The 24419-nt window shown below is 34.7% G+C and overlaps 1 protein-coding gene across 8 annotated transcripts in view; it reads left to right on the forward strand.

The window, feature by feature from the left end:
* GALNT13 (polypeptide N-acetylgalactosaminyltransferase 13) overlaps positions 1-24419 on the forward strand; it is a 584712-nt gene that overhangs the window by 386489 nt on the left and 173804 nt on the right. For 6 of the 8 annotated variants that reach the window (XM_054679032.2, XM_024354859.3, XM_024354861.3 and 3 more), the window contains one exon: positions 792-909. The exons of the other annotated variants lie outside the window; for them this stretch is intronic. In XM_054679032.2, coding sequence (XP_054535007.1) covers positions 792-909 — 118 coding nt within the window. The remainder of the gene's footprint in view (positions 1-791; positions 910-24419) is intronic. 8 annotated transcript variants of the gene reach the window in all.

Consider the following 24419-nt stretch of genomic DNA (forward strand, 5'->3'; position numbering starts at 1 on the left):
TTTTAAATTATCAACTAATTAATCTTTTAAAAACTTCACATCTGACTTCTCAGCTCCCATGGAGGAATTTTGAACGTGAAAACCAAAAGGCATTTATTCCTAGAAAAAAGTTTTAGAATCCCTTCGAAGTGTCCTTTCAAACCTCTGAATAACAGAAATCCCATAAATCCTATGGGATATATGTTTATCCATAGAATTAGATGATTAATTCTATCATTTTAATTAGTAAAGAGAAGAATAAACAATTAGATGTAAAGCCCTTATGTTAAAAAAATACCTTTGTAACTATCACTAGATACTTATTTTCTATAAACATTTTATAGAATTTATTTTTTTTTATTTTTAAATAGGCTATGGATCTTTTCATGGTGAAACCATGTCCACAGATTTCTAGAGTTTACATAAAAATGATTTACATTATGTGACCTAAGTTGACACCTGATAGTTTCATGACCAGCTAACCACTTCAAGGACAGTGCAAAGGGCAGAAACCTCTCTTCGCTATGATTTTCAGAGGGAATATAGAAGTACCAGTCTTCCATGGCCAGTGTCACTTTCATCTATCTATTTGATCACCTGTAAAAAAAAAACAAAAACTAATATGGGTTTTAAAGAAAATGTGAAAAAAATGCTATTTCTTAATTTTAAAACTTCTTACACCTTGACTTTGTGTTTTTAGTTTGAGATTTTTTAAATATTTAGAATGTCTCAAAAATACGTGCTACAGTCTCATTAAACTCCACACATTGTTTTCAAAAGATATTCTTTTCTTTTTGTTTTTTTTCAACTAGGACCCCTACTATGGCTGGTGGCCTATTTTCTATTGACAGAAACTACTTTGAAGAGATAGGAACTTACGATGCAGGAATGGATATCTGGGGTGGAGAGAATCTTGAAATGTCTTTTAGGGTAATTGCATTTTATTTTATTTTTTGACGCTGAACATACAATGCTGTAGCATGCACATACCAGACCCAGTAATTTACTGTCAAATCATTTTTGCTGAGTGATGCAAATTACTGATCAATTGGTCATCTTAATTCACATTTAGATTTGACAGAGCCCTATTGCATGCAATATTTACTTCTAAATGGGAAATTATAGGTAATTTTTGTTTTCAAAAATAATGTTTTTATTCACAGTAAAAATACATTAGGACTTTCAATTGCTGAAATAAAGAAGGGTTTTATTTTTTAATAAAGTGTTGCTCTATAAAATCACTTTGTGTTTTTGAACTGAAACTTGGAAGTATTTATGTAATCTGAATTTGCAACTACTGCCTCAGGTTGTTCTCAGAAAACTTTAAGAATGAACTGTGGTCAAATGAATTTGGATAATTCTGCAAGTAGTATGACCATTTTCACTAACATTATTGTTGGATAAGTCAGTTTGAATAAAGCAACTTCATTTAATAAATGGCCTTCCACGTAAATAAAAATTGAGGAATAAGTCCTTACAAATATGTTATTAGGAAATGTTTAATAATAATTTAAATAATATTTTGTTATATTCAAAAAATTTAAAAATGAACACATAAGTTTTCTTTCATGCTAAGCAATTGATAAGCACTGACATAGTGGTTTTGTTTTTCAAATCACTGCTTTTTTTTCTACCTAAAATTCAGTGTAAACTATTTGTGAGTGTTTTTTGTTATTGTTGTTGTTGTTTTTTGAGATAGAATCTCCATCACCCAGGCTGGAGTGGTACAGTGGTGCAATTTCAGGGCTCACTGCAGCCTAGACCTCCAGGGCTCAGGTGATCCTCCCACCTCAGCCTCCCTTGTGGCTGGGACTAGAGGTGTGCAACACTACTCCTAGCTATTTTCTTTTTCTATTTTTTGTAGAGACAGGGTTTTGCCATGTTGCCCAGGGTGGTCTCAAATTCCTGGGCTCAAGCAATCCACCCCCCTCTGCCTCCCAAAGAGTTGCGATTACAGGCATGAGCCACCACACCCAGCTTCAGTGTAAAATATATGAGACATTCCATCTTCGCCCAAAATATTTGTACAATAAAATTATTAGAGTTTAGATATATTTATCTATGAAGTTTAAAAATTATGCCTTTTAATTTCTCATTTCAAAAGTAAAGTTTGTTTTTCATTATCATAATATAAATATGTGTGATGTTGTGTAAGAAAATGTTAAAATTTGAGAATGAGTTACCTTGAATTTCTCTACTGTAGAATTCAGTGGAACTTGGATAAATTATTTTAAAATCAGTAGGATGGCCTAGTTATATTACTATTTTGCCTGTAAACTTTCCTGATAGCCAGATGTCTGAGACAAACCTTAGTTAATGGAATTTTATTATTTTTGCATTTGTCTATATGCTTATATTCTCATGAAACTTGCCAAACCAAACTCAGCACCACACTCAGGAATATCTTCTTGCCTTCAGGTCCATGGACAGTAAATCTTTGCAGAAATTTTGAGGACATTTAAGAACCCAAAATTATTACCTGTTATGGTTCTTATGGTGAAAGAAATAAGAGGTAACAGAAAAAGAAAAGAAATCAGTATATTCAAAAGTTTAGAAATCACTTTGGGAGGCCGAGGCGGGCGGATCACGAGGTCGGGAGATCGAGACCATCCTGGCTAACACGGTGAAACCCCGTCTCTACTAAAAATACAAAAAATTAGCCGGGCGTGGTAGCGGGCGCCTGTAGTCCCAGCTACTCGGGAGGCTGAGGCAGGAGAATGGCGTGAACCCGGGAGGCGGAGCTTGCAGTGAGCCGAGATCGCGCCACTGCACTCCAGCCTGGGCGACAGAGCGAGACTCCGTCTCAAAAAAAAAAAAAAAAAGTTTAGAAATAATTTGCTTCTATTCTTAGAAGTAATAATGAGAGAATTTACTCATTCATTAACTGATATTCTTCGGGTGCTATGCTGGGTTACGTAAGAAATAAAATCAACACAGAAATACTGCTACTATATAGGATCCTCTTGCTATTTTTTCTCTTGTCTTCCTAAAATTAGAATTCACCTCTTTCCTCCCTACCTGTTAAGCTTGATTTTCTGCCAATGTACTCCTGTTACTTTTATCACATATCTCCCAGATTGGAGGGATGCTCTTTATCTAACTGGTTGAAAGTAGAATTCAGAAAGAATTTAGTGGAATAATATGATAAACAAGGAGGACCTGATCAGGAAATGTAACAGAGGTATAAATGTATAAAAAGGAAGACTTGAGGATATGATAGATGATGCAGATACCAAGGGTACAGAAGGAATGCAGCTAGGGGCTGTAAGAATAATCAAATCCCTCAAAAATGACACAGGAGGTTTTCTGTGATTGGTTATTGGGATTATTAGGAAATAAAATACTTATCAGTGACTATTTTAAAACAATATCAAGTGTTTTAAAATGTATTATTATCTTTAGTTTCCATATGACTTTAATAGAAACAAAATATGCATTTTGCTTTTTATTAGACTCTTAATTTATGTTTTACTTTCTTCTCTGTGACATGAATATGTTTGCTTAATAGTTTGTACTGTAGCTGAGGTAGACATTGATAAGGAAAAATGCTAGAATAGTGCATTAACAAAAGATTGAGACCACTCATCTCTCTTTAATTTCATGACTTGACTAAATGAGAATATGTTGAGCATTTATAATCACAGGGTTTGAATCTAATATCCAGCTCAATCATTACACAACAAACATACATTGAGCAAGTGATATGTTTCCAGGTGCTGACTTTACAAAGATGAGTAAAGCATGATGCTTCTTTGCTCTCAAAGAACTGCATTCCTGTGACAGAGATGCGTAGGTGTTATTGTCAAGAAAATGTGATAATTTCCTTTATAAATTTATGTGTGAGGTTTTTTGTCTCTGTCATGTGAGTATAGGTGGACATAAACTCAACTGTAAAAAGGTGATTATAATAATAGTGAAGTTATTGTGGTTTTGTAGCTGTGGTCTACATAGGTTCTAGTCTAAGTAAAGAAGATAGAAATATTTAGGGCTTGCAAAATGTTAAGATTCTGACTCACCCCAAGGTATTTTAAGCCAAACCAAAGGAATACATTGCAAAGACTTATTTGTAACATATCACTTGATCGCTGTACTTAAAGACATTTGAAAATTTTATGAAAGCTGTAGACTTCCTAAGGAAGATGTTTCCAACCTTTTAAAGACAACAGATTTAAATACAGTTTCAAAGTGTTTAAAAATCTCTTGAAACCTTAGGAGAAAGATCCTTGGCATATAATAATAGTGACTATTAGTATTTATAGTAGCTAGTAAGTGGAATAGCTAAGAGTTGACCCGCAGCATTCTGACACCAGGGACTGTGCTGTTAAATACCATACTGTTACCTCCTCATTAAGGTTCATCTCTCCATAACATAACGAACCTAACAGTTGATGGTATTATTAGGAGAAAAAAAGACGCTAACATGCAAATACAAGCTTCCTCCACAATTCTGAGATGGTTCTCTCATCTATAATCTTATCTTCCTCTTATAGGCTATAGCCTCTAATGGAAGATAATACACATTCAATAGCAGTGAGAATATCAGGTATATCTACCAGAGAACAGCAGTTAGGTCTTAATGCTTCTGAAAGCTGTTTCAAATATTTCTCCCTACTGCATTACACAACAATCACTGCAATAACATAAATCCTAACAGCACTGTCTAAACATAAGCATTAATTAATTATGTTTAGACAGTGTTATGTATCTGCTGGGGATACAGTAATGAACAGAACAGACAAAACTTTGTGCTCTTATGGAACTTAGATTTTGGAGAAAGAGACAGACAATAAACAAAATAAATAAAATTTATTAAAATATCAGTTATAGGTGTTAAAGAAAAAATATAAGGAAGGAAAGATTATATGAAGTGTTGGATTTTGGAGGATACATAGGGGTTGAAATTGTAGACAAGAACTGAGAAATTGATACCCAAATAAAATAGTGATAAAATGAACCAAGACAATTATGAATTACCATCAAAAAGTATCCTCTATCTTTAAATAATAACCGTGTTTCAGGATAAGTATCAACCAACAAGCATCACCACCAAAAGTCCTTGTCTTTTATAAGCAATATCATGGGGAGCAGCATTCCCAAGAGTACAGATCATTTTGCCCATTCTAAAATGAAGAAAACTGCCACTATCCAATCAACTCAGAGCATGGGAAAAAATAAATAAAGGAGCTTGATGACAGCAAAGGACACAGAAATCTGTCTCACAGCCATGAATGGTTACAAGTATGGACTGGGATTCAGATAGCCTGCATTCAACACCCAGCTCTGGCACTTACCATCTGTGTAAGCTTAGGTAAGATAGCACATATTCTAAGCTTTAGTGTGTCCATCTCTAAAACAGAAAGATAACAGTACTTTCCTCATATTTTTAGAGAAAGATTAAATGATATTATGTATATTGTGCTGAGTACTCCACTCAGCACATAGTGTGTCATTCATGGCAGCTGTTGTGGTGATTGTTATAAGCTGTGCAACTCTGGGCAAGTCATAACATTCCTGAGAATCACCTAAAAACAATCTTACCTTTAATAATTTGGCTTTGATCATGGTTAATCACAAGAGAGAATGTAGAGAAAAAGTCATTTAAACCCAGAAATGCAATATACATTAAAGTATAATTATACTAAGTGTTAGTTGAGATGTAGTGCTAAGGCTCCCCTGCTCAAAAAATATATCAAATTTTAAAAAGGAAAAGAAAAAACACACACAAAAAAATACTTTTTATACTTCCACGACATCATTGGAGTTAATTACTGACATCTAAGAATCTAGGGTGGAAAACATTTTTCTACACTCATAAATCAGTTGGAATGAAACAGTTGTTAATTTTTAAAAGTATGTATCATCTAGACTTGGAATAACAAGTACTAGATTTACCATTCTCCCCATCATTCACCTGAATAAATTAAAAAATGGACAAAAATACATGAAATAACACTTTCAAGACATTGAACAGCAGTCACCCTGAGAGATGGGAAACAAACAAGGAAAGCCTTACAATTGCCTCAGCTTACTGCCTTGTGAAAGATTCTAGGCCTTAGTGATAAAAGGGCTAGATCCTGACAGACTCCATGACTTGAGGAGATGAAGCTGAGTGTTTGGGGAGACCAAGCCTGCTGGAATTTGGTGAACAGAGTAATGGAGTTCTGGGCAGAGCATTCAAGAGATATACAGAGGTTTCTGTGGGAGTATTCAGCTGTGTCTTCACACGTGTGTGAGCAAACAATCCAAGTCTGAGGAAAGAACCTTCAGAAAAGATTAGAGGTCTCATTGCCCAGTGATGACTCAGGAAAGTCAATAGTATCTGTATCCTCCAGACAGATTGATTCATGAGGTAAGGGGTAGAGGAAATATTGAGAAACTACATAACATACTTCTTAAAAACCCATGGATAGGCTGGACGTGGTGGCTCATGCCTGTAATCCCAGCACTTTGAGAGGTCGAGCAGGCAGATCACCTGAGGTTAGGAGTTCAAGACCAGCCTAGCCAACATGGTGAAACTCTGTCCTTACTAAAAATACAAAAAAAAAAAAAAAAATTAGCTGGGCATGGTCGTGGACTCCTGTAATCCCAGCAACTCGAGAGGCTGAGGCAGAAGAATCGCTTGAACCCAGCAGGCAGAGGTTGCAGTGAGCCGAGATCATGACACTGCACTGCCGCCTGGACAACAGAGCGAGACTCTGTCAAAAACAAACAAACAAACAAAACCCACAGATTAAAGAACAAGTAAAATTACCACTATTTGGAATGTAATGAAAATGAAAACATAGCACATCAAAATGTGTAGTAACACTAAAGCAAACTTAGGAATTATTTATAGCACTAAATGTCTATATTAGAAAAGAAAAAAAAAAAAGAGCTAAAATCAATGACCTTAGCTTCCACCTTCAGAAACTAGAAAAAGAAGAGTTTTAATGCCAAAGTATCTAAGAAAAAGGAAATAATAAAGATAACAGCAGAAATAAATGAAATATAAAAGGAATATATATAATATTCCATATATATGATACCTATATGATAAAAAAATATATTTATGGAAAAGCAATGAAACCAAAATTTGTTTCCTTGAGATCAATAAAATAGATGATATTTTAGCCAAATTTGGGAAAAATAGAGAGATGACACAAATTATCAATGTTGGAAATCAGAAAGGTGGTATGACCACCATGGATTCTACAGATGGCTAAAAGGATTGGAATGGAGCATTATCATTCTCATTATGCCAATAAACTTGACAACTTAGATAAAATGGACAACTTCATTAAAAGATACAAATTATCAAAGCTCACAGAAAGAAAAAATAGACCAAACAGCCCTGTATCTAGTAAATAAATGAAATTTATTCTAAAAATTTATAATTTTTAATACTTTAAAAATAATTTTTACAAAGGAAACTCAATGGCCAGATAACCTAACTGGTGAACTCTACCAAATGTTTTGGGTAGAAATCAGAAGAGTTCGGGCCAGGCTCAGTGGCTCATGCTTGTAATCCCAACACTTTGTGAGGCTGAGGAGGGCAGATCACCTGAGGTCAGGAATTCGAGAACAGCCTAGCCAACATGATGAAACCCTGTCTCTACTAAAAATACAAAAATTAACCAGGTGTGGTGGCGGGCACCTGTAATCCCAGCTACTTGGGAGGCTGAAACAGGAGAATCACTTGAACCCAAGAGGGAGAGGTTGCAGTGAGCCAAGACTGCACCATTGCCCTCCAGCCTGGGCAAGAAGAGCAAAACTCTGTCTCAAAACAAACAAACAAACAAATGCTTCCACAAAATTGAAAGGAGGTAGTACCTCCCAATTCGTTCTGTGAGATCAGCATTACACAGATACCAAAACTTGACAAAGTCGTTACAAAAATAGAAAACTAAAAATTAATATTCCTGGTAAACATTGATGCAGAAATTCTAAATAAAATTAGCAAATCAAGTTTCTCCGTATGTCAAATAAATAATATATCAGATTAAGTAGAGTTCATTGCAGAAATGCCAGGTTGGTTTAGCATTCAAAAATCCATCAAGGTAATTCACCGTATCAAGAAACTAAAAAAAAATTGATTGGTCATCTGAATAGAGTCAAGAAAAGTATATAACAAACTCAGTCTACTCCTGAATTTAAAAAGAAAACAAAAAACAAACAAACAAACAAAAGCCCTGAGCAAACTATTTATGGAAAACTCATCAACCTGATAAAGGGTTTGAGCAAAAAAACCTACACATATTTAATGTTAAAACATTGAATGCTTTCCCTCTAAGATCAGGAATAAATAAAGATTTTGGATCTTACTACATCTACTTAGCATTATACTGGAAGTTTTAGGCACAGCAACAAGGTCAGAAGAATAAATTAAGCCATCCATATTAGGGAGGAAAAATTAAGACTATAATACCAGAAGACAAGATTATCTACAAAACCCAATGGAATCTACAAAAGTATTGCTGAAACAAATAAGACAGTCTTCTTATCAAGGTTGTAGAATATAAGAACAATGTATAAAAGTCAACTTTATTTCTATACACTAGCAACAAACAGCAGAAAACTGATATTAAACATTATCTAAAATAATGTAAAAAATATGAAAAAGTGATAAATCTGACAAAAGATGTGCAAGACCTCTATGCTAAAAACTGCTGTATATTACTGAAATTAAAGAAGACCTACATGAATGAAGATAAATACTATTATTTATTAATAGTTAGTAGATTCAATATGATATTAAGATGACAATTCTCCCTCAGATCAATATAGATTCACTGCAATAGCAAGTGTATTGTATTTACTTACTATTGCATATCAATATAGATTCAATGCAATAGTTAAGTGTATTGTATTTACTAAACTATTGCATTGAATCTATATTGATAAGCAATAGTAAATAAAACTTATTTTGTTAGGTAGAAATTGACAAGTTGATTCTATCCATATAGATATACAAGGGATGTATAATAGCTAAAAATGCATTAATAAAGAAAAAAGTTAGAGAATTAACAAAGTAGGATTTAAAATGTATTATAAAGCTATAATAATCAAGACTGTGTGTTATTAACATAAAGACAGACAAAGGAACAGAACTGAAAATCTGGAAATAAACTTACACATATATGGACAACCGATTTCTAACAAATATGCAAAGGCTGTTTAGTAGAGAAAGAATAGTAGTTTCAATAAATATTATTAGAACAACTGAATATCTATGTGGGGGGGGGAAAACAACTCCAATCCATAACTTATACCATGAAAATATTAATTCAAAATGTAAAAATATAAAATTATAAAAGAAAACATAGGAGAAGAACTTGTGTAACCATTGATTAGACAAATATGCCTTAGATATGACACCAAAAGTATGAGTCATAAGAGAATGGATTGGTAAATTAGATATCATTAAAATTTAAAAACTTGTGCTTTTCAGGCCGGGCATGGTGGCTCACGCCTGTAATCCCAGCACTTTGGGAGGCCAAGGTGGGCAGATCACTTAAGGTCAGGAGTTTGAGACTAGCCTGGCCAACATAGTGCAACCCCATCTCTACTAAAAATACAAAAATTAGCCGGGCGTGGTCGCGGGCGCCTGTAGTCCCACCTACTTGGGAGGCTGAGGCAGGAGAATCACTTCAACCTGCGAGGCGGAGCTTGCAGTGAGCCGAGATAGTGCCACTGCACTCCAGCCTGAGCAACAGAGTGAGACTTCATCTCAAAAACAAACAAACAAACAAAAAAACTTGTGCTTTTCAAAGCCACTATTAAAAGAAAGAGAAGTCAAGGCACTGACAGAAAAAAGAAGTTAGCAAATTATATATCTGATAATGGATTTGTATCTTGAAAAAAAACTCTCAAAACTCAGTAATAAGAAAACATTCAACTCAATAAAAAATGAGCAAAATAACTTGAATAGACACTTCACTAAGAAAGGTCTACAAATGGCAAATAAGCAATTGAGTAAATCCTCAGCAGTTAGTGGGGAAATGAAATTTAAACCACAATGAGATTACACTATGCATTTATTAGAAAAAGAAAGGTTAAGAAGGCTGACCGTGTTGGTGATAATATGGAAGAACTGCACCTGCAATGCTGGTGACGATGTACAATGGTACACTAAACTCCAAAAAACAGTTTTAGTACTTTTTAAACACTCTTGAGTATTTACTCAGTGGAAAGGAAAATGTATATTCATACAAAGAGTTGTATGCCAATATTCATAGCAGCTTTATTTGTAATACCGAAAGCCAGAAACAATCCAAATGTCCATCAGCAGGTCAATGAATAAACTATGCTTTGTCCATACAAAGAATGTGTGCAAACTATTAATGCACCCTACAACTTTGGTGAATTTTGTAATAATTATGCTGAATGAAACAAGCCAGGCAAAAAGATTACATACTATATGACTTCATTTGTATAAAATTTTAGTAAATGCAAACTAATCTATGAAATCAGATAACTTGTCTGGGGACACGAGATTGAGGTGGCAGAGGGAGGATTGCAGGGAGGGATTACCAAGGGGAGCATGAAAACTTTTAGTGGTAATGTATGTATTCATTATCTTGATTGTGGTGACAACCTCACAAGTTTCACATATGACAAAACTTCTTATTGAGTGGTACAATTTAAATATATGCAGTTCATTATATGTTAGTTATGCTTTAGTAAAGCTATTAAGAATTAAAACACACACACACACACACACACACACACACACAGAATGAGAGAGAGACAGAGAGAGAGAGAGGCATACTCCAAAGAGAAACAAATGAAGGAAAAATGTAGTTCAGAGTATCTACTTAACAGTAAACCTCTATACTTCAGGTTAGATTCTCAATATATCATAGTCCAGTTACTTTTAAATATCCCTGTTGATCTGATTATAACAGTCTACCTCCCAGGACAACTGTATTCATTAAATGAAGTAATACTCATTAAAGCTGTTTATAAACTGTATGGCAATGTTACTTTTTATTATCGTTACCCTTAAAATAAGCTCTTTTGTCAGTAACTAATATTTTAATTAACAAGATCGAATTTACTTCAAGTACCCCAATTTTCTTTTGCTTGCAAATCACAATGAAAACAATAGTATATTTACCTGAAGAATATAGCCAAGTGAAATGTCTTCTCATGTGAAATCCATGTATTTCCAATTTGTACAAGCAATGAAGTGGAAAAGAAATGAGAACTGACATAATAAATAGTGGAAAAATGAAAAGCAGGGGTTCCTATTGAACAGAATAGTATGGTAAATGAGACAATGAAATTTGTCAGCCTTTAGGGGCTTATAGTATCCAGACTTTTTAAAAATACTTAAAGAAAGTAAAGAATTTTCTAAGCAATGTCTACACAATTCAAATTTTGACAAGTGAAAACATCAGCCATAATAATTTATTAGAAATCATTTTAGACAAAAATCCAGCTGATTTATTTCTCTTAGAGTTCTTTGCCTTTTTGTAAACTTAATTCATACAAATCTGATGAAAGTAAGTTATTTGTCAGTGTGTAAAACTTGACTGGTTTTTTTTTTGGATCAGTCATAGAAACCAAACTATAATAGAAATATGGAGATGGTTTTGCAGGATACTTTTCTTTAAATATGATAAATCACTCTCTTAATGGTAATATAGAGATTTATTAGCCTTTTTAAAAAATCCTATGAAATCATAAACTGACATCATGTGTGTGTAGTCTCCACAGAGAATGCAGACCAATCTTAATGATTTGGTTCAGCAAATGTTTCTCTTGTTCCCCATTTGGTGCAGGCTGAACCTTAAACATATTGAAGAATAGCTTGAATTTTTAGCTTCTGTGCCTGCAACTAGTTTTTCTGTCATCTCGGCCACCACTTTGCTTTGAACCATTGTTTAAACATATAGTTTCATTCAAAGAAGGCTTTTTAAATTTAAACCACAGAATAAAAATATTTCTAGATAAGAGGCAATGAGACAGTGCTACTAAAGACTGTCATATATATATGTGTATATATATATATGTGTGTGTGTATATATATATATATATATTTCTAAAGCACAGGGTGAGTAGGTGTCACAGAATAATATTTCATTATGGTTCCTAATAGAATTCTGTTTATCCAAAACAAATGTGTTAGAATTTTATTTTGAATATTAACTGCTATAAATAACTGGCTTCGTATGCTCCTTTAGAAAAAATAAGTGAACAACAGGTAAATTAGACATTAATCAAGCTTTAGAAGAACATTAGCAAACATTAACAAAACTTGTATTGCTCTTAAAATTATAATAGCATAAGGCATCGTAATTTCAATAACTACATTCCTCCATTAATATTTTTGGTTCAGAAAACTGGAATATGAGAAGAGCTTTATATTAGCCTTTGATATGATGCTTTACCTTGTAAACATTCAATTTGGAGACATGCTTATAGTTTTAGAAACATAAAGCACTTAAAGTTGTTTAGATGCACTAAAACTTGGTATTAATCTCTGGTTCTCTTTTATATTCATTTAATTATTTCTTAAACTAATTGAAAATAATTTTGAGGCGGTCGGTACCACCCATAATTCGTTTTTAAAGCACAACCACTTATTTGTACCTTTTCTATTATTTCTAAAATCATCCTAAGAGATTACTACCATGAAAATTCACAATTGAAATGATTCAAAACAAAGCAACTGAGAGGAAAGATGAAAATGAAGGGCAAGGGAAATAAAGTAACAGGAAAATGGGATAAACTAGTCACATTGAATAATCAATAACTTTATTCAAATATTCCTGACAGCTAAAGTGAAAATAAATTAGTAAATAAAATTGCACTGAACCTTTTTTTTTCTTCAGATGAAAGGAACTAGATTCTGAAAGGCATTGCCCAGTAGACACAAAGCAGTTGATACGTTAGACCATGTTTTAGCAAACATCCACTAATGCCTTTAAATGGATAGTGGGTTTCTTGGGTGCACTAAGAGAAAATTATCAATTTTATTGCTTTCCAGTGATTTGATCTCATAAAGGAATATATCTTGAAGACAGAGTATCATTTGGGGTTTTTCTGTAAATAAAACTTATCTAAATTCAGTCGAGCTTAAATGTTGGTCAATTCACATTTGAATTATGTTAGCATTCTTTTCTCTTAATAAAAATAGAACTCACATACACAAGATGCAGGGATGTAGATACTAACATTAGTGGCTGGTCATGAAAACTATGATATAAACTTTTTCTCCTACTCAGACCCATCACATTTCTTCACAGGTTTGGTTCACAGGGTTGCTTGTGAATAATGTTATTAGAGAATGGATTTGCTTGGATACAACTTGGTAAAGAGATTAAAATGTAATAAAGATACAAATTGTCTAGATATTTTTGGTTATGCTATTTGTTATCTGTGCAACGCATAGAATAATTGGCCATTACTGGCTACAATGAAATATCTATGCCAGCTTGTAACAGCTGTCTTGGAACTAAACAAACTAAAAATTTTGGAGAAGTTAAATATGAGCTTTGTTAGGCAATTTCATGAGGATTTAGATGGTAAAACAAATCCTAGAGTTATGAGAAGATAGGTGATGTTTGAACTGAGAGTTAAAGAACTGACAGAAGTTAGCTATGTCAGGAATAAGAAAGGCATTTGAGGAACAGAATACCACATCTATGGAATTAGAATATGTGTCATAAACCTAGCCCTCTTGCATTAATAACATTCATTTCTTCTCTTTCATGACCTCACAAAATCTCATCATTTGAGTGTTTCTCTGGAGAATTGTAAGCATATACTGTATTGGTAAACCAACAAAAATACTCATCTACTATCTAACCAATCATGAATACTATCTGTTTATTTTATTCATCTATATATATCTATCTAATTTATGTGCATGTGAGTCTATGTTAGCGTAAAAACTAAATACTTATGAAGGCCCAAAATGTAAGTCTCTAGTGGTAGTTACTGTAGAAGCTATGTTGTAACAATGATATATGGATAAAAATTTTACAGTATTAGATGTCTCTATAAAAATAAATGTTGAATGGTACTCGCAAGACATCCTGAATGAGTTGGAACTAGGATAGTAAAGGAAATTATAAAATTATGGAACCCTGAAAGATGGACAGGAATTAAATGCATAAAAAGAAAAAAGAAATTGAATGAAAATTATACAAAAATAATAATGTATAAAGTATACATTTTCATTTCCATTAATAAATAAAGAAGTGAATGATATTTTATAGGGCTTATCCAGAAATACACACTGGAAATGTTTTGTTGGAAAAATCAATCTAATTGAGAAAGTTTTTCTGTCTTCTTGAATGATACCATTAGATGGAAATAAAGGTACACACAAGAAAAATAAACAATTAACTTCTGAACCATGATAAAAACACTTTTGAAAATATTATTCTTTAACAGATACAAGGATATTTTAAACATACTAAGCAGAATGTCCCTGTATATAGCAATAAGCCAGGAATACCTGGCTTTTTAGTGAGTTTCAGTACATTAAGTAACCAACACTCTTATTAGAGACCAATGTCTAAAATGTCGACTTTGAGAAACATACTTCATTGCTGTGGCTTTCTGACCCTTCTCTGCTCATATGAACAGATATTCCATGTGCATGTTACCCTTAAAAGTCTTTATAATCTTTCTGATCCCAAACATGAAGGACTTAAATTCAGCGGTTTGAATTTATGGCAATAAAAACAGCTATATGAAGAATGTTAATGTGCTCAGAATTAGTGAACAGACAAGTTTCATATCCCCTTAAGGCCAAATTTCACTAGAGCCTCCCATTGAGTGTGCTTAATCAAACAAAATGATGCTGAAAATTAAGTCAATTATCCTGCTGATTTACATTTGAAATGTCCCTGAAATATTCTAATAAAGAAATGTTTAACTTTCTTTTAAATCTAAATATATGCTGCTGTGAATTGACTTTTAGCTATTTATTTTACAAATTAGGGTTTCATTTTTCTTACATGGAAAGTGAAAGTTAAAGTAAATAACTTGTAAAAAAATAGCTTTAAAATTTTAAAAAGCATTTATACAGATTGGGTTTGATTAATGAGCTACAACTGCCATTAAATTCAAATGAAATGTGCAAATAAGTTTAAGTCAGGAAATTTACTGGTTAATTTTAAAATGTTTGTCAGTTCTTGGGCATACTCAGTCCCTGGTCTCGGTTTCCTAGAACTTATGCTAGAGGGAGACCATAGACAATAAACGAGTAAGCAGAAATATTATTCTGTTAATTTCAGATAAAGTCAAGTGCCTAGAAGAAAATAAAATAAAGTAAAATGTTGTGAATGACAGAGGTGGAGGATGAAGGGTAGAGAACTACATTACCTAGAGTGGTCAGAGAAACCCTCCCAGGGGACATTTGGGCTGATACCAGATGACAGGAAGCATCTATCTATGCAAGGATTTGCAGGGGGGAACATTCAACATAGAAAAAAATGATAAATGCAAAAGGCCTTATGCAGCTATGAAGTGAGCTCAGTTCTGTTCCAAGTCTATAGGATCACAAATAGCCTAAAGAATTGGGAGGGTTAGGAGAGAGGTCATCCTCTCAGAATAATGTTTTGGTTGACTGATTTGTTCAGCATACAATTAATGTGTACCTATTTGCCACATACAATCACACACTACATAATTGTGTTTTGGTCAACAATGACACATATACAATGGTGGTCCCATAGGATACTACTGTATTTTTACTATATCTTTTCTATATGTAGATATTTTTAGATACACAAATACTTACCATTGTGTTACAGTTGCCCACAGCATTCATTACAGACACGTGCTTTTCAAGTTTGTAAGCTGTACCATCTAGGTTTGTATAAGAACATTCTCTAATGTTCACATGATAATGAAATCACCTAATGGTGCATTCCTCAAACTGTATCCCAGTCTTTCAGTGTTGCATGTACACCGAGTACAGTTACAAAAGATGTACAAGAGATGTTTTCTAAGAGTTTATATTTTGATGAAGCCTTACATTTGAATAATACATAATAAATAAATAATAATAAAATCATTTTACAACTATTGTTATAATGGATCTAGTATAGATTAAATATATAAGAAGGTTTTTTCTCATTATTTTGTTTCTTATCTTGAATGCATTTTGTAACATTTGCATTATACTTCAGATCACCTCTAAGTATCAGCCAGCTATAAATCAACCCTCATTTTACCTATCAATCAGTATAAAAATTCACATACCTAAACCTGCAATAGACCCTGTGGATGGCATATACGCAAGGTGTGGTTCTTGATTTCTTTCACTGTGTGGGTATGTAAGATAGCAAATAGCACCTGATAATGTACTAAGTTCTAGGTATCATTTGAAGATGCAGATATATAGTGCATTAAGTTCAAAGGAGGGAAAGATTGCTGTGGTCTAAGACATTCATGGAAGAATTTATAAATAAAAAATTTAAGGGTATATGTAATCTTGTGAAAAGAAGCAGAAAAGCATGGCCTGGAAATCTGTGTACTCTCAGTTTAAAAGTTCTCTGCTGCTGTGCTCCTTGATATAGTTTGGCTGTGTCCCCACCCAAATCTCATCTTGAATTGTAGTTCCTATAGTCCCCACATGTCATGGAAGGGATCCAGTGGGAAGTAATTTAATCATGGGGGTGGTTACCCCCATGCTGCTCTTGGCACTTCTTGCTTGGCATTTCTCCTTGCTGCCGCCATGTGAAGAAGGTCATGTTTGCTTCCCCTTCCACCATGATTATAAGTTTCCTGAAGCCTTACAAGCCATGCTGAACAGTGAGTCAACTAAACCTCTTTCTTTATAAATTACCCAGTCTTGGGTATGTCTTTAGCAGCATGAAAATGGACTAATACAGTAAATTGGTACTGGGGGTACCAAAAAGATACCAAAAAATGTAGAAGTGACTTTGGAACTGGGTAACAGGCAGAGGTTAGAAGAGTTTGGAGGGCTCAGAAGACAGGAAGATGTGGGAAAGTTTGGAAGTTCCTGGAGACTTGTTGAATGGCTTTGAACAAAATGCTGATAGTAATATGGACAACAAAGTCCAGGCTGAGGTGGTCTCAGAGATGGGGAACCTGTTGTGAACTGGTGTAAAGGTCACTCTTGCTATGCAAAGAGAGTGGCAGCATTTTGTGCCTGCCCTAAAGATCTGTGGAACTTTGAACTTGAGAGAGATAATTTAGGGTATCTGGCAGAAGAAATTTCTAAGCAGCAGACCATTTAAGACGAAGCAGAGCATAAAAGTTTGGAAAATTTGCAGCCTGTTGATGCAATAGAAAAGAAAAACCCATTTTCTGTGGAGAAATTCAAGCCTGTTGCAGAAATTTGCATAAGTAACAAGGAGCCAAATATTAACCACCAAGACAATGGGGAAAAGGTTTCCAGGGCATGTCAGAGACCTTCACAGCAGCCCTTCCCATAACAGGCCTGGGGGCCTAGGAAGGAAAAATAGTTTAGTGAGCTGAGCCTAGGGCCTCCCTTGCTTGTGTGCAGCCTTGGGACTTGGTGCCCTGCATCCCAGATGCTCTAGCTATGAGTAAAAGGAATCAATATACTGTTCAGGCCATTGTTTTAGTGGGTGCAAGCCCCAAGCCTTGGCAACTTCCACATGCTATTGGGCCTGTGGGTTCACAGAAGTCAAGAATTGAGGTTGGGGGACCTCTGCCTAGGTTTCAGAGTATGTGTGGAAATGCCTAGATGTCCAGGCAGAGGTATGCTGCAGGAGTGGAGCCATCATGGAGACCCTCTTGCTAGGGCAGTGTGGAATGGAAATGTGGGGTGCAAGCCCCCACACAGAGTCCCCCCTGGACATTGTCTAGTGGATCTGTGAGAAGAGGGCCACTGTCCTCCAGACCCCAGAATGGTAGCTCCACCAACAGCTTGCACTGTGTACCTAGAAAAGCCCCAGACAATCAGCCCCAACCCATGAAAGCTGACAGGAGAGGGACTATCCCCTGCAAAGCCACAGGAATGGAGCTACCCAAGGCCGTGGGAGCCCATCTCTTGTATCAGTATGACCTGGATGTGAGACATGGAGTCGAAGAAGATCACTCTGTAACCTTAAGGTTTAATGACTGCCCTGTTGGATTTTGGGCTTGCATTGGGCCTGTAGCTTCTTTGTTTGGGCCAATTTCTCCCATTTGGAATGGGTGTATTTACCCAATGCCTGTACCCCCATTGTATCTAGGAGGTAACTAACTTGCTTTTGATTTTACAGGCTCATAGGCAGAAAGGACTTGCCTTGTCTTAGATGAGACTGTGGACTGTGGATTGTGGATGCTTTTCTTTTCTTTTCTTTTCTTTTCTCTTCGTTTCTTTTCTCTTTTCTCTTTTGTTTTCTCTTTTCTTTTTTTTTTATGGAGTCTCACTCTGTTGTACAGGCTGGAGTACAGTGGCACAATCTCAGCTCACTGCAACCTCCTTTTCCTGGGTTCAAGCAATTCTCATGCCTCAGCCTCCCAAGTAGCTGGGACTACAGGTGTGGGCCACCACATCTGGTTAATTTTTGTATTTTGAGTAGAAACAGAAAATGCAACATCTGCATCTTCACCATATTGGCCAGGCTTGTCTTGTACTCCTGACCTCAGGTGATCCACCCACCATTGCCTCCCAAAGTGCTGGCATTAAAGGCATAAACCACCAGGCCCTGTCAGACTGTGACTTTTGAGTTAATGCTGAAACAGGTTAAGATTTTGAGTTAATGCTAAAATGAGTTAAGATGCCTCCTCATTGGGAATGCATGATTGCTTTTGAAATGTGATGACATGAGATTTGGAAGGGGCGGAATGATATGATTTATGTGTGTCCTCACCCAAATCTCATCTTGAATTGTAGTTCCCATAATCCCCTCATGTTGGAGGGATCTGGTGGGAGGCAATTTAATCATGGGGGTGGTTAGTTGAGTGCTGCTGTTCTCATCATGGTGAGTGATTCTCATAGATCTGATGGTTTTACAAAGGGCTTTTCCCCCTTTTGCTGGGTGCTTCTTGCTGCTACCATGTGAAGAAGGATATGTTTGCTTCCCCTTCCACCATGAGTGTACATTTCCTGAGGCCTTCCCAGCCATGCTGAACTGTGAGTCAATTAAACCTCTTTCCTTTATAAATTACCCAGTCTTGGGCATGTCTTTATTAGCAGCATGGGAACAGACTAATATACTCCTACTTTGTTCTTTGAGGCATATCTAAGTTTAGAGTAGAACATCTGATTTCCTGCCTTTTGTTTTCCCTATGGAAGATTACATGAATGAAGTATTACTAAAGCATTACATGTGTATCTTATAAAACTAAGATTTAAATGGCAGGATTAATAAAGTATTTATTAAAAATTCAATAAATTGAACCTATTATTTTTATATACCTATATCTGATCCCTTAAAGACATCTAGGACAAAATTCCAAATCTGTTGTTTTTGTATATGTTCAGTTAGGAAACCTACTGAACCTCGCTCGTCAAAATTAATGCATTCAAAATTGAATCTATGTATTTTTTATTAAAGAGCCAAATTTAAATCTCTATGGTAACGACTGCAATAAATGTGCAACATCTTAAGCTATGATTATATTGTCACACTTAGTGATGTCTATCTTCAGTACATGACTACCAATCGTTTTACTGTTGTTCTAGTCAACCAGCAATGTAGTTAAAAAAGGAAACCAATTATGAGATTTATTTAAATAAGACCGAACAATTTCTGCAATAACAGATTCTAGATACTAGGACTGACTCTGAGTGTGTAAGATAATGTTAAGGGGAGAATTTCATCCAACTGTAAAAAATTGACTGGTAAGTACCAATACTTAATTACTACTGAGAAATTAAGTATAATTGAAAAGCTAGTTGTTGATTTTCAGTACTACCCTTAAAAATTATATTCAACCAAACAATATTTACAACATTTTCAAAATTCCAAATTTGATGCATTAGGAATTCTAAAGATGTTTTATAATTGTCAAGCTAACCATGTGGTTACACTGCAAATATGCCAAAATTGAAATAAACATTTTTGGTGTGGAATTATTAGCATTTCTGTACTGCCACCATGATACACCTGCATGTGATAATATATTTCTGCATGCCCTACTCTATCATCAAAGTTTTGGCAACATTTTCCCACTTACTTGCTTACTCCATAGCCTAGTAATATGTGATCCCTGACCAAAATATTTTTTCTCTATTTTAAGTGGTCAACCAAATTCTATATTTACTTTTTAAAATCCTATATTTTAGTTGGTCAACCAACTTTATATTCCATATTATTAACTGGCCAATAAAAGCTATTTGCATTTGAGAAAAGCATCATAACTTATGGAATTCCTAAACTAAGATAAAAATCTATACAAAACTTTAAGCGTACTGTGTCCCACACTAATCCTGTAATGGTCTATTTGGATAGTAATTAGACCTGATGGAAGACTACTGCTCCTTGATCATTTCTCTGACCCTACAAGAGAAGACCTCAGGAACTGCAAGATTTCTTTTCATATTTGGGGAAGAAAATGGAAGCTCTTGATTCTATAAAGTTATGGAAAGTTAAAGATGTACCAGGAGCAGTTGGAAATGTGTTGCAGGGTTGAGGCAAAGGATAAGGAATTAAATGGGTGTATGAGGATTGATTAATTTGCCAAGGAAGAAAATAGGGAGAGCAAAAGAGCAAGGCATTTCCTTAGGTAGCACCTACTTTAGGGGTGGGAGAAAGAAGAAAAAGTGATTGCTAAGTCAAAACTGTCAGTGAAGAACAAATAAAATGTCACAAAAACTTAGAAAGTTATGGTGATTGTCAACAGTGTCAAATGCTACAGAGAAGTCAGGAAGTAAGAATAATGTAAGCTCATAGAAAGTTTCATGAGCAGTTTCAGATGATGGATTCAAGATAGTGGAATATAAGATGTTAAGATAATTGGATTGTGAAAACATGTAGTGGGGGAAAAATCTTTTTAAGACATTTGCCAGCAAATAAGAAGGAAAGATCATAGTAACTTTAAGGTTAAATATGAGCAAAGTAATTATTTTGTATTTTCTATCATTTCATTTTATCATAAATTTAAAATAAAATATCATCTATTATATTTTAGATAGGTAAAATATCTAAAAATGAATAAGGAACTATTTTTAAATATGAGGTGATATCTAAAAAGAAAAAGGAAGGGATAATTGATGAGATAAATACCTACAGGTATTGGACAAATGGTATAGCAATAAAGAATATCTGTGTGACACTTAGTTTACAGTGCAGTTTCACACTCATTATTTTACTATGTCCTTACCAGAACACTCTCGATGAGTTCTTATTATCATCTTATTCTATAGTTGAAGGTTCTGAGCCTCAGATAAATTGTCATGTGCCTAGAAATTGGCAGGGCTAAACATCAAACTCACATCTCCTGACTCCAAGTCAGGAACCTTAATACGAGTTCAGGAGACCAAGGGCAAGGGTGAACTTCAGAGAAGAGGATTGACTTTCTTTCCTAAAATGGAAACAAGAAACAGGATATTTGAGACATTTCGAGGTAGAAATGAGTAGAAAATCAGGTCAGCTCTTTTTGATCTCAAGGAAAGTGGAGGCAAGAGATTATTTTCAGAGAAGATAGAATTTATATGGAGCTTGATAACAGGTGAAAATTTTGGATTAATCACAGCTTCTTCAACAAGCATTTGAATGAGCATTTGATGTTCTCTATGGAGCAACTTTTAAATTTCACAAGAACAACATTTTGAAGTACTAGTGTACCAAGGAAATTATCTTTACTGGACTTTAAGCATCATATCTAAAGAAATAAACTTTGCACTCCCCTCTCCTTGTTTGTGACTGACAAGTTAGCAAAGTAATATGCCAAATGTTGCTATTTCATGGTTATTTCTTTACTCTTCTAAAGTGTAATGTAACCTTCATTGACTATTACCAATTAATTTTTTTAATAAAAAACTGTCAAAAGTAGAGTATTAATTTCCTTCTTAGGAGGTTTGTGGGTTTCTTGAATAAGTACTTGAGGTGACGTTAACATGGATATTTTTAGGTGTTTCACATTGGTTCTTGCCAAACACTATATAGCAAAAAAAAAAAAAAAGTGCCTGTAAGATGAGTTTTGAGAGGTACTCATATTTTCCATTGACAGCATTAGAATTTTAGATATGCCCCCTAGGGAAAGTACTTATTTGAAGCAAAACTTACAGCTTTAAAAAATAATGTCTTAGGTTCTTGACTAGAAACAAAATGACTCTAGCTGATTAAAAGCCAGGAGAAAGGCATCCTGTCTATCATGATGATGGGGGTGAGAAACTCTCAAGTCCCCTTCTTGTAGGCATGAGAGACTGTTTATTTATTTATTTCACTGTCAAATGCAAACTGATGACTAGACTTTAACTTTAATATGCCTAGTTTTGACATTCACAACTAGACTGGCCTGTAAGCTACTGGAGAGCTATGTATTATTATTATTCTTTTTCTATGCCACAGAGCCCAGCATTGTGCTTGACAACACACAAAGTAATTGGCTAATATATATGTGCTGAATATATGCCAGCCAGGATCTTAGAAAAAAATTCTCGAGAGGAGACAGGTTGTCCTATTTCCTCAAATTTATCACAATTCTCTACATTTGGGACACACATGACCACTTTACAAATTACACAGGAAATTTAATTGAAACTGAAATTCTGTAACTCCAATTAGGAGAGGTGGACATTTACAGATGGAGAGACTGAAGGAAAACTTTTTCTGAGCTACCAGGTTTTCTTTTCCACTCAAGTTCTTTTTATGTATTGCTGGCATCTGTGAAAGAGCAGGAGATGCCATATATTGCAGCTGGGTACCCAGGTGGTCTACTGATATTCAAAGGGGACTGGTTTGGCATGAATTCTAGGGCAGCGTCATGCAGCTGACATGAGCCACTCTGTGGCTAGAAGCAGCAGATGTTACTGATATCTGAAAGGCATTCACATCAGACATGGGAGAAGACCAATGTAAAATGCAAAGTATCTGACCTACATATCATTTAAGAAATCACACACATTTTCCATTCAGTTTTCAAATTTACATCCACATACAATTTTTTTCACAGTTGAGAGTAATTGATAGGCTTAATTATACAACGAGGAAAATAAAAATTCCAATAATTCTACTTTTAATAATCACTTAAATGTACTGAAAATACTTTCAAAGCCTCCAGGATGTATTATACCTTAACATTATTAATTATCAAAAGATGAAAAAGTGTTACTGTATCATATATTATGTTTGTTTCCTTTCTTCATGAGTTACTGTTTGAAACAATCTGTGCTCATAAAAAAGCAATGCTTGTTTATAATGTGAAAACCTAAGCATTAATTTCTTAAGCAGAACCATCTTATATTATGTAGGATTTCTAATATCTGACGGATGGCCTTACATTTTTTATTTCTTGCCTGTTATATTCATACATTTTATTTACACAGAGAACGGAAGATTTGCCATAATACAATCAGAACCATGTGTTGTATTGTTGATCTAAAGGACAACTGGGATTTTCTGAAATATCAGCAGCCCTAATAAGATGTGGAGTAATGACATGTAACAATTTTTCTGATTCCAGAAAACACAGAAGCCATAAAGTGTGGTGATCAATCCTAAAGGTCAGAAAACTCCAAGGCAAAGAAAGTTGTTGAAAGGCAAAAAGTGACAGTAGATTATACATTATGAAATGTTGGCATGTGTATTTTGGGGGTAGCTTCACTGTGTTTTTGAGCTGCTAGGAGTGGGTTTCTGGTTTTGAGAGAAGTGGGAGATGAGATTAAAGGCTCTATCTGTGATCAATACCACTTCACCATACCTCTCACACACACCGGTTCGTGCACATTTTGTTCTTAAACACATCCTCTCCTTCAACTCTACATTCAGTCTATACACACCTTTGCATTCTTTCACTCTACTTTTTCCTCTCCCTTTCCGCACCCCCACTCTGCCCCCACCAGCTGCTCCCTCAAAAGTCAGTTGCTAGGCCTTTGGAAAAGCAAAAGATAAAGTATGATTGAGAGACATCCTTTAAAAAAACCTACTTCAAGGTCAATTTGCTAATTCCTTTAGAAAATGAGTAAGTATGAAAAGGATCATTTTGAATTTGGGGTTTTCAGGAACTTCATTACTAAATTAAGACAGAAAGTACTTGATAAGGGAAAATACTTGATAATTGGACATTTTAGAAGCAAACTGACATTGGTGGGATAAATACATGGGATGGATTCAACTCAGCATTGTCTATGTTTAATGCCAACTTTAACATCTCCAAATTACCCTAATAAGGCTATGACCTGAAAAATTCTCCTAAAGGAGAACAAAAGTGCTCTTCCATTTTTTCTCATTTTAAAACATCTGTGAGCTTTCTAAACGAGAGGAATTCCCATATTTGAGGGGGAAAAACACATTTATTGCCTCATAATAAGTTTTATAGTCTCAGCTCCTTTATTCTTTCTCTTGTTCATAGAATCA

Source organism: Pan troglodytes, chromosome 13 (genome assembly GCF_028858775.2).
Source record: "Pan troglodytes isolate AG18354 chromosome 13, NHGRI_mPanTro3-v2.0_pri, whole genome shotgun sequence".
NCBI classification, from domain to species: Eukaryota; Metazoa; Chordata; class Mammalia; order Primates; family Hominidae; genus Pan; species Pan troglodytes.